Below are 10755 nucleotides of genomic sequence, written 5' to 3'. Positions count from 1 at the left end.
CCTTCCCGGATCTCCGCGGTGCGAGCCTGCCCCGGAGCGGCTCAGGCGAGCCGGAGAACTTTCCCCGCCCGCCGCCCCGCATGCGCCGTCCGGGAAGGGGAGGGGGAGAGTAGGGGCACCAAATTCAAACAGCCGCCGAAGGCGCAAGGGGGGAGACGGAGGCAGCCGGAGGGAGAGGGGAGGGGAGGAGAGGAGACGGTGGGAGGAGAGAGAGCGGGAGGCCAAGGGGAGGGAGAGAGGGAGCCACACAGACTAAAAGGGAGGGAGAAAAGAAAGGTGTGGGGGGAGGGAGCGCAAGGCAGGAGGAGGAGGAAGAAGAGCGTCTCAGTCACTCTCCAGAGAGAGCCCAAGGCTGCTGTTCCTTCCCTTCCTTGCGCCCCGCCACGGCACTGCCAGCGCCCTGCTTGTCACTGTCCCCAAGCCGCCCCCTCCCAGCACCATGGTAGACAGGGGCCCCTTGCTGACTTCTGCCATCATCTTCTACCTGTCCATTGGGGCAGCTATCTTTGAAGTCCTGGAGGAGCCGAACTGGAAAGCAGCGACGGACGATTACAAGGACAAGAAAACTGAGCTGCTCAAGGAGTTTCCCTGCCTGAGCCAGGAGGGGCTGGAGAAGATCCTGCAGGTAAGTGGGGGAAGCTGCCTCCTCTCGCCTGTTCGGGCTGCTCTGGGGGTGACTATGGAGGCGTGGCCGTTTGGGAGTTTCTCTGCATTGTCTGTGACCCTTTTAACGTGAGGATCTCAAAGCGCGGTTAAGAGAGCTTCACAAATCCTCCCTGTGAGGCAAGGCAGCATTAGTAACCCGTAGCTGAGACAGGGAGAGCTAAGGCTGATGTCTCCTTGACCAACATCCTCCCAGTAACAAGACACGTGTGCGTGTCATGCGATTACCCCTCTGAGCCAAAACTTTGAATGAAGGGCTACACCGCAAGAGTGCTTTGTTTTTCCCGTAAATGTCTTACAAGTCTCTTTAAAAGTCCCTGCCCCAAGCAGGTTTCTGACGCCTAGTTGGGACGCCTGTCATGCAAAACCTAGGTCCTAAGTAACTCAAAAGTTTACCTCTGGGGTAAACTTTTGAGTTACTTAGGACCTAGGGGAGATTTCTAACAGGGGAGGGCCGCTCTTCGGGGGGGGGGGTGTTTTGGAGAGTAAATCCCCAAGTAGGGTGCACTTAAAACAGGTGTATGCATGTCTTTAAGGAAGGGGGAGGGGAATTGGTTTTCTAACAAAGTATTTTAATTCATACCTATGAATTTTGAGATTTCATGAAGAATTTTTTATTTTTAAAATGAGAAAGTATTTGTCAAACTCCTTTCTCTTAATTGGTGTATTGAGTTTGAATCCACTTCCTATAAATTTCCCACATTGCAAAAGTCACAGTGCTGAGCATTCAAGGTTTTTTTTGCCAGTTGCAGGCTGGGCATTTGTCTTCCCTGAGGCACTGGCCAGCAGACTGGATTTATATCAGCAGGTGATGTGCTCGGTAGGTTTTTTTCCCCCTCTTTTTTCCTTTTAAGACAATGCAGTATCTTGTATAGTTTTAAAACACATCTCACTGAAAGGAATAGTTGAATTTACAATAAAAATGCAAGGTTTTCCACCAAAGGGAGAGATGCTAATTTTTAAAATGCAGTTGGTTTACTGTAAGCGTAATTTGCCTGTACTGTCTGTGAAACAGTGGTTAGAAAGTTAATTTCATTTCCCTTGGTTTAAAAAATGTATTGACTCCTCCTTAGGCTGCCTCAATAAGGTACTACTCTGTGGAATTACACTACTGAACTGTTTGCTGATGCATTACTGTAGCAACTCTTTAAGGGATGAGATTAGTAGAGCTACCAAAACTAACAGATTCTCCTTTCTTTTTTTTAAACTCAATGTGGATACTTTTGGATATCTGAATGGACCCTAGGTGGTGGCATGAGAATCAGGGAAACAAAAGATGAAGCCAAGCAATTGGTGCACTTGATCCTCTTCTTTGCTTGGCCTGTTTTTGTTTTTTCGATGGGCTGTGGCTCAGATCAAGTGTAGTACCAGTTCTACTTTGAAAAGTTTGCCTGGGATCTGTGTTTAGCTCTAATAACTTGGTCTAGGAAAAACTTGGGTTAAGGGGAAACCAGTCAAAATTGTATGGTTTGCTTGTTTGAGCTTCATTTTTATGAAACTTAGTATGTGTGAAGGGGTAAATACTAGATATTTTAATACACCAATTACTGAGAACCCCTTTATAATATGGTGAGTAAATGAAGCGTATAGTTTAATCTTTGTAATATATAGCAAGTCTATTCTTTGCATCTCATTTAACCTCCATAATTTGTTACATCTATAGCACTGGACCGCTTCCTAACCATAAAGAGTGGTTGGTGGTGGAGGGGACGGGTTCCATGTATGTATAACTCCTCTTTACAACTACTTAATAAGACTCAACAGATCATGCTGTAATACTAACCTGTTAGTGCCTTGCTATGCATCTAGTGTGTGCATTAATTAGCAAAACCATGTAGTCTGTCTTTTCAGAGATCATGCAATAGTTTCTACATGTAAAAAACCCACATATGCTCAGTGAAGCCATGTATGGAGGTGAGCAGTGCGGAACAGAGAATTAAGAAAATGGGGTTGGCCATATGTTTGGTCCCAGCAGGGCCAGATTAACTTTTTGTGGGCCTGGCGCCAAACATATGTGTGGGCCCCTATGGGGTCAATGGAGCATGGCATGGGGGGGGGTGTCGGTCCCCGGAGTGAGGGGCCGGACAGGGGCATGGCATGTCCGCCCAGCCCAGTGTGAGGGCACTTTTTACAAACCAGCAGTTGCCAGATGCACAATGGCCCGCCTGGTCCTGTGCTGCCAGCATGCCCCTTCCCCTCAGGGATGGGCCCATGCTGCGCCACACATCATCCCCACCCCCCGCCAAATACTGGAACACGCCCCCACCCCAATTCCCTATGGCCAGAGCCCCCTGGACCTGCTATGCCAAGCAACCCCCAGACCCTGCCACAAATGCACAGCACCCTGCACAACATCACCCCTGCCCAGCACCCCACACAGAACCCCCACTCCATAGAGCCCCAACTCACAGAGATCTTCTATGCCCCCTCACAGCCAAGCACCCCCTCCAGACCTCCCAGAGACCCACTCCCCCACAGCCTGCCTCCTGGCCACAGTCACTGGCCCTTCTGGAAGGTGACTGTGTCTGCCGGGCTGAGCCAACAGCACAGCCCTGTCTGGTCCTGGGGCAGGGAATCGCTCCAGAGTCTGGCAGAGTCTCAAGGCACAGTGTAAGCAGAGCAGGCCGTGGCCCCTTCTGAGCATGGACCCAGTTCCATGGTGCCCAAAAGGCAGTTGCAGGGGGGTTGCAAGGTTATTTTTTTGGGGGTGGGGTTGCTATACTGCCATCTGTACTTCTGTGCTGCCTTCAGAGCTGGGCAGCTGGAGAGCGGTGACTGTTGGGCAGGATCCCAGCTCTGAAGGCAGCGCCCCACCAGCAGCAGCACAGAAGTAAGGGTGTCAGTACCATACCATGCCATCCTTACTTTTGCGCCACTGCCTTCAGAGCTGGGCAGCCAGAGAGTGGCAGCTGCTGACTGAGGGCCCAGCTCCGCAGGCAGCAGCGCAGAAGTAAGGGTGGCAATACCTTACTATGCCATACTTACTTCTGTGCTGCTGCTGGTGGTGGCTTGGCCTTCAGAGCTAGGCTCCCGACCAGCAGCCACCGCTTTCCAGCTGCCTGGCTCTGAAGGCAGTTCTGCTGTCAGCAGCAGTGCAGAAGTAAGGGGAGCAGTACTGCAATGCCCCTACAATAACCTTATGATCCCCCCCTCCCAAACTCCTTTTTGGGTCAGGACCCCTGCAATTACAACACCATGAAATTTCAGGTTTAAATAGCTGAAATCATGAAATTTATTATTTTTAAAATCCTGTGACTGTGAAATTGACCAAAATGAACTGTGAATTCGGTAGGGCTCAATCTATGAAGCATATCCTTGTGGGCTGTAGGGGAGAGGATTGATGAAAGCTCAGGAGTGTTAAGGGATCCATGAAAGTTAAGTATGCGTGTGTGTATGTGTAAAGACGCAGAGACAAAGAAAACAAGAGCCTGCTACCTCTATCACAGTTGGTCGGGCTCTCCTCCTTGGGCTTTTGTGATTCTGTGCTCACTGAGATCTCGTTCTATTTCTGTAATGCTCCTTCAGCATCTGCCTCTGTGGGTATGTCTTCTCTGCACAGTTAACCCAGACTCTTGCCTTCATTTTAGCCCAACCATCCTTACTGTCCATTCAGAAAAACCTCTGACCTGAGTTTAGAGATGTTTAAACCTTGGACTAGTTCATAAGGCTGGGTTGTAGCTTACTGCCTAAACTCCTCTTTAACTCAGACTGGAACCCACCCACATTGCAATGAGGATGCAGGCAAAATCACTCAAGTGCCAATAGTCCTCCAATGCCCTTCCCACAATTCCCCTCAAAGCAGTAGTGTCAATTCAGATATTGGGTGTGTGTGTGGGGATTCTGGTCCTTCCCTCCCTTCTGACCTACCCCTACCCCCCAGCAAGGACCCCATTCTGGTCCCCATTTGTCCTCCCCATCGTCCTCCAGCAGGCATGCCGGGTCTCCCCCAGTCGGGAGACAAAACAGTTTGTTTACATTGACTGTCCGCAGCTGCCAGTGGCTGTGGTTCGCCGTTCCCGGCCAATGGGAGCTGCGGGAAGCAGCAGCCAGCATGTCCCTGCATCCCGCTCCACTTCCTGCAGCTCCCATTGCCCGGGAAAGGCGAAGCATGGCCACTGGGAGTTGCGGGCGGCCGTACCTGCAGATGGTCAGTGTAAACAAACTGTCTCGCAGCCTGCCAGCGGATTACCCTAATGGGCTGTATGTGGGTCACAGGCTTCCCACCACTGCTCTACACCCTTATCCCTGTTAGACCTCTTCAAGCTCTTATGGCTTCATTCACCATCTCCATGTAGACTACTTCCAAAATAACCACACTTTTCAATATCTAGTCCCACCTCTCTGATAGCTCTTCCTGGGTGTTCTGTTGCGAGCTCAAACTCAACATGGCTAAAATGTGATGCTGATTTTCCCCTTCTCTCACTTCTCTTGGGCCTGGTCTACACTGGGAGGGGGTCGATCTAAGGTACGCAACTTCAGCTACGTGAATAGCGTAGCTGAAGTCGAAGTACCTTAGCTCGAATTACTTACCTATCCTCACGGTGTGGGATCGACGTCCGCGGCTCCCCTGTCGACTCCGCTACCGCCACTCGCTCCGGTGGAGTTCCGGAGTCGACGGGAGCGCGTTCGGGGTTCAATATATCGCGTCTAGATGAGACGCGATATATCAAGCTCCGAGAAATCGATTGCTACCCGCCGATCCGGCGGGTAGTGAAGACGTACCCTTGGTAACAGTTGATGATAATGTTGCTATCATCCAGGTCATCTAGGCTTACAATATTGCTGTCACTATTGTTAGACTATTGTATATAGTGTCACAGTGTGCATGGCATTTCTCACAGAGAATGAAAACATGGAGTGACATCCAGCCCCACTGAAGTCTATGGCAAAAATCCTGTTGATTTCAATGAGGCCCAGGATTTCGCCCATGGTAACTGCATCACTTACAGTCTGGGTCATATTTAAATTTTCTTTCTCCAACCAGTATCTGTGCTTTTATTGACTCCTGCTGGTTCTTAAAACATCTCTAAACTCCATCCTTTTTTTGTCTGTCCATGGTCATCCTGCCTTAACCACTGGAAACCTGTCAACTTACTCCCCCTCCAGCACATCCAAAACTACTATGCTGGTAAAATTATCTTCCTCTCCCACTGCTCAAACTGCCATGCCTCTGTTTGAGTCCCTTCATTTGCTTCCCTGAACTTGTCTTCAAGGTCCTGCATGACTCCAGGCCCACTCACATCTTTACTTTTGTCTCTTCCCTTCTCTCCCTCTACTCTTCTTAAGCCTTCTGCTTGGTTGCTCCTTTTGTATCCTTTCCCTTCAGTACTTGCCTTCTGCAATGCAGCCCCGTGAGGCTTTGAATAGCCTCCTTGATCTTGTGTGTATCAGTCAACTGTCCTCCCTTCTTTAATATCCCTTCTTAAAACCCACTTCTCTGTGAAGCCTTTCGACAAGTGTCCACCAAACTTAGCTTATCTTCTAATAATCAACTCCAAGGAAACCACAAAAAACATGCAGAAAAGGTTAGTTCTGCTGCCCTGCTTTATGTAATAGGATGGTGGGAAAGAAAACAAAAATAACAAGAAATAACTTTGTCCCAAGAGCAGGGCTGCATGCTGTCTTGTCTCATACCCAGCACGCTGTGTTCTGATTTAGTGTCCAATTAAGTAGACACATTGGGCACAGGAACAATGGAAATTCTTTTTGTGGAGTGGCTGCAGAATCTGGTCCTATGATCTTAAGCTCCAAGGAACCAGGGACCTTATCAATTTATTTGCTTATCAAGTCCCATTTAGACTAGCATTTCTATATTAACAGACTAAAATTGCTTTTAAGGGGGATAGCGTCAGGTCAATTTGGCCTAAAATTTAGATTCTGGAAAACAAGGTTTCACTACACTTAATAATAGAAATGCACAGAATTAAAATACATTCTCATGGAAAAAGGTTAATAAACATTCCCTACAGAATTTACAAATGACACATTGCAGTAAATGCTAGAGCATGAGAACCTGCAGATGGATCCAACCAGTCTGTTTTCACCACCAGCACTGAGAGAAAAATTACTCTTCGAATAACCTTATGCAGTGTTTGTAAAAAAGGACACTTGTTCCCTTTTAAGGATTCCTAAATGCTATGTTTGAAGTGTGTCTCACTGAGGCATGTAGAATTATACCAATGTGCACAGTGAGTCTCTAGGTTGTGCAAATGGCTGCTTTCAGCCAGGTGACGCTATGCTTCTAGATAATGCCGTTAAGCCATGTTTCAGCTTTCCTCTGATCAAACCCTGTGTTTTTATTTTGACAATTTTACATACGCCTGCAAGGAAATGTTGGGGATTAGTGGGGAGGCACTCACATACTCAGTGATGGAAATTGGTGTCTGAGGGTCCACTCCCAAAACTTCGTGAAATGCCTTGTGTAATTTTCCACCTCCAAGAAGATTCTGAAGAATTTCAAAACTGCATGTGTTAATTGGTCATTATCTGGAATAACTATAATTTACAGTTAACTAAATTACCAACAAATGATGAACACACAAAGTAGAGGGCCCCAAATGCCCTTGAGAATTATATTTTTAAGTCTTTGCTTTCTAAATCTGCCAGAGCTAACTCAACAGAAGCTGCATGTTGTTTCCAGTGAGGAAGGTTGTCATTTAGCTTCGCGGGGCCAGGCAGCATGATTTTTGTAGTTGAGCTGGCTACCACAGGAGCATAGGAGAGAAGCTTGGGATAGTTTACAGCAGTTCTCAAACTTTATTGCAGAGTGACTCCCTTCTGACAACAAAAGTGACTAAATGAGCCCAGGAGGGGGGATTGAAGCCTGAGCTCACCCAAGCCCTACCACCCCAGGGAGAGCCGGAGCCAAAGCACAAGCCCCACTGCCCTGGGTGGGGAGGTGGGCAAAGTCCTGCCACTCCAGGCAGTGAGGGGCCAAACCCAAAGTCCAAGCCCCGATGCCCAGGGCTTCAGCCCCAGGGAGTTCGGCTTGGGCATTGGCTTCAGTCCCAGGCCCCAGCAAGTCTTACACCAGTCCCAGCGATCCCATTGAAATGGGGTCATGACCGAGTTTGAGAACTGCTGGGATAGTAGCATAAGGCTTGGTCTAAAACACAGTTTTTGTACTGGTATAACTATGTTGGGAGGGGGTTAACCAGTATGGTTGTATTGGTATAACCCCACTACTATGGATGGAGTTATACTGGTATCAGGTGCCTTATACCAGTATAGCTTATTCCTGTTCCTGTATGGAAATAGCTATAGTGTAATGGACCCTTTTATACCAGTATAAAACTGCATCCACTCTAGTGGGGTTGTAGCACTTCAACCATAATAGTATAAAATGGTACAACTTTTTGTGTGCAGACAATGAAATCTGCAAACTTGTATATGCAACCTGCTGTTGCAGCCAGTTGCAGGAGGAAGCCTCTGATAGAGCAGTGAGGCCAGGTGGTGACTTCTGAAGACCTGCTGACTGCTTTTCTTCCTCTGTTGTGGGAGTGCATTTTCAGAGCAGGGGTAGATATGAGGCTATGCAGTCTTCCCCCTTCACTCCAATTTCTGTCTTCTGCTCTTTATTGCCCCACCCAGCATGTGAAACACTGAGGTAACCATTGGGAGCTATACTCATGTGGTGAGTCTTACCGACCTTGATTATTGGGAACTTTTTCTTTTGGCGGTGGTGGGGGCAGTCAAAATATTTATCTTTGATAAGCCAAAAAGTTTGGCTGGTGGCAGTGAAGGAAAGAATTCAAAGCTGTGTGTAGGAAACTTGTTTTGGGAGAAAAAAACATACAAAAGGAAGAGAGAAACTGCCTGTTCCAGCTAGTGATGTTTGCTTCCTTTAGGTTTTTGAACAAATAATTAAGGTCTTTATTCAAAAATCTTACAACGCTATAAACAGAAGGCCTAAAATATATCTGAAGTAACTAGGTAGCTTGACTATTTGGACCAGAGCCCAGGGCTATGAAGAAGTGCTAGAGAACTTCAAGGAGAGCTTGGATTAGTGTGCTTGGGTGTTTTTTGGGGGGGGGAGGGGAGTGTGTGTGGGGCGGAGGGGGGTTGCTAAAGAAAAAAATCTGCAAGGCAGTTCAGAGAGTATGCAAACAGGAGGATATAGAAGTTGACAACTTCAGGCAGGATTTAAGGATTTTGTCTCAATACCATTTTGTAGATGTGGTTGTGGTGTTTTGATTCCCTCTCATATTGCGTTTCTTATAAAAGAAATAAAATACTTTCTTTTGAATGCTCTATATCCAGGGTTCATTACTTCAAAGTTAACATCATATGGTTTAATTTTGCATACAATATTTGTCAGGTTTGAGAGTATCTGTCAACTACTTTTCCAAAACTTGAAAGGCTATTAAGATTTAACTCCACTTGCTCAACGCTCAGTAAAGGGAGTAGAGATTTTTAGTGGTGATTCATTCCCTTCCAAGTTAAGAATTGTGTTGCATGTAAATTGGACACATTGTGTCACAGACCACATAGCTGCCCTGATTTCCTGATTTGCTGCCATCTAAAGAATTGAGGGGAGGGGACAGAATTTAATAGTAATCTGAACTTCATAGTTTGCACCAGGCTGTCTGATTTTTCCCAAAGCAAAATACAACATAGTTTAAATCCATGAAATATTTCCAAATCTTACATGGTTTTTAAAAAATAAAATCAAGCCACCTCCCGCAGGAATGGGACAGGAGATTGCTAATACAAAATTCTTCTTAAGGGAAAATATTATCGTTGTTAATATCTAGAGCCAAAGAATTTTTAAAGCACAAATTAAGTCTTATCTCTGAAAGGTAAGTATTAGTTTACACATTTTAGAAATAGGGGAACTAGGAACTTGGGCCTTAATTGACTTGTTTGAGGTTGCTCAGCAACCAGTTGCAGAGGTGGGAATGGAACCTAGGACTCCTGTCTTCTTTAGGATTGCCAACCCTCCAGGATTGTCCTGGAGTCTCCAGGAATTAAAGATTAATCTTTAATGTCATGTGATGAAACCTCCAAGAATACAGCCAACTAAAACTGGCAATCCTAGTCTTCCTGCTCTAACTACTAGGTTTTACTGCTTAATAGGCAATATCTATACTAGGAAAATTGAGACCCACAATTCACCAATAGAAGACAGCACTGCAATACTCTGTAGTTTAGGTAACTTCAGAGTGAGTAGGTGGAGGCTGGGGAAGGGCTGGGTGTCTTGTGGGCTTTTTTTTGTTGCTGTTTTTTAGTTGCTTTATTGTCTAATCCTATTTGGAGCAGGGTTAAATGGCAAGGCAGAAAAATGCCTGAACCCTATCAATGCTACAGCCTCCCCTATTGCCACTATCTGTGGAAAACTCTTGAGACCTAGTTTTCCTAGCACAGACTACATAGTCTTCCTCTGGTTATTTTAGGAAATAATGCATTACACCATGCCACCATATGTCTGTTGCATCATCCCCCCCCTTGCTTCAGAAGCTTGTAAAAATTCAAGATTACATTCCATTTTTCACTGATCTGCTTTTTGGAACAAAATGTTACTTTCACCATAAATAAGAGTTCAGTTTGTTTTCAATTAGATTTATTTTCCCACAATGCTGTTAAATCCTTAGAACAAACATACTAACAAAACAGAGATACAACCAGAAACAAACTACGTTGCAACTGACATTAACAGTCAAGCAACTGTGCAGTCTCTTTAATAAATAACTAAAACATTTGTTGCTATTAAAAAAACAACCCACAAACCAAAAAAAAAAAAATAGACGTAGTTGGGACACATGGCTGAAAGTTCATATTTAGTCCCTCTTTAAACAAAGTACTGCATTTGTAGCCCTCTCACGGAGTTGTTAACATAGTGCTATATTTTAAAAATGCTTTTATGGTGGGCAACATGGGTGACTGCCTAGGAGACCATGGTTGGGAAAAGCGGGGCACAGTGATCCAGAGAGTGCTGGCACCTGGGCAGAGTAACCCCTGCCACTTGTGGGTGGCTTCATTGGCCCATGCAAAGTCCCAGCTCAGCAGAGCAAGCAGGTGGGTTGGGCCGGCTTCCAGGTTGGAGAGGGGGCTGAAGTTGCAGGTGGAGGGGCTGTTGCAACTTTCCCCTGGCGA

At 46.3% G+C, this 10755-nt stretch overlaps 1 protein-coding gene across 1 annotated transcript in view; it reads left to right on the top strand.

The window, feature by feature from the left end:
• Positions 1 to 311: 311 nt before the first annotated feature.
• KCNK5 (potassium two pore domain channel subfamily K member 5) overlaps positions 312 to 10755 on the top strand; it is a 64092-nt gene continuing 53648 nt past the window's right edge. The window contains exon 1 of the mRNA XM_045011048.1: positions 312 to 625. Coding sequence (XP_044866983.1) covers positions 440 to 625 — 186 coding nt within the window. The 5' untranslated portion in view covers positions 312 to 439. The remainder of the gene's footprint in view (positions 626 to 10755) is intronic.

Source organism: Mauremys mutica, chromosome 3, assembly GCF_020497125.1.
Source record: "Mauremys mutica isolate MM-2020 ecotype Southern chromosome 3, ASM2049712v1, whole genome shotgun sequence".
NCBI classification, from domain to species: Eukaryota; Metazoa; Chordata; order Testudines; family Geoemydidae; genus Mauremys; species Mauremys mutica.
This window is presented reverse-complemented; position numbering and strand designations above follow the sequence as displayed.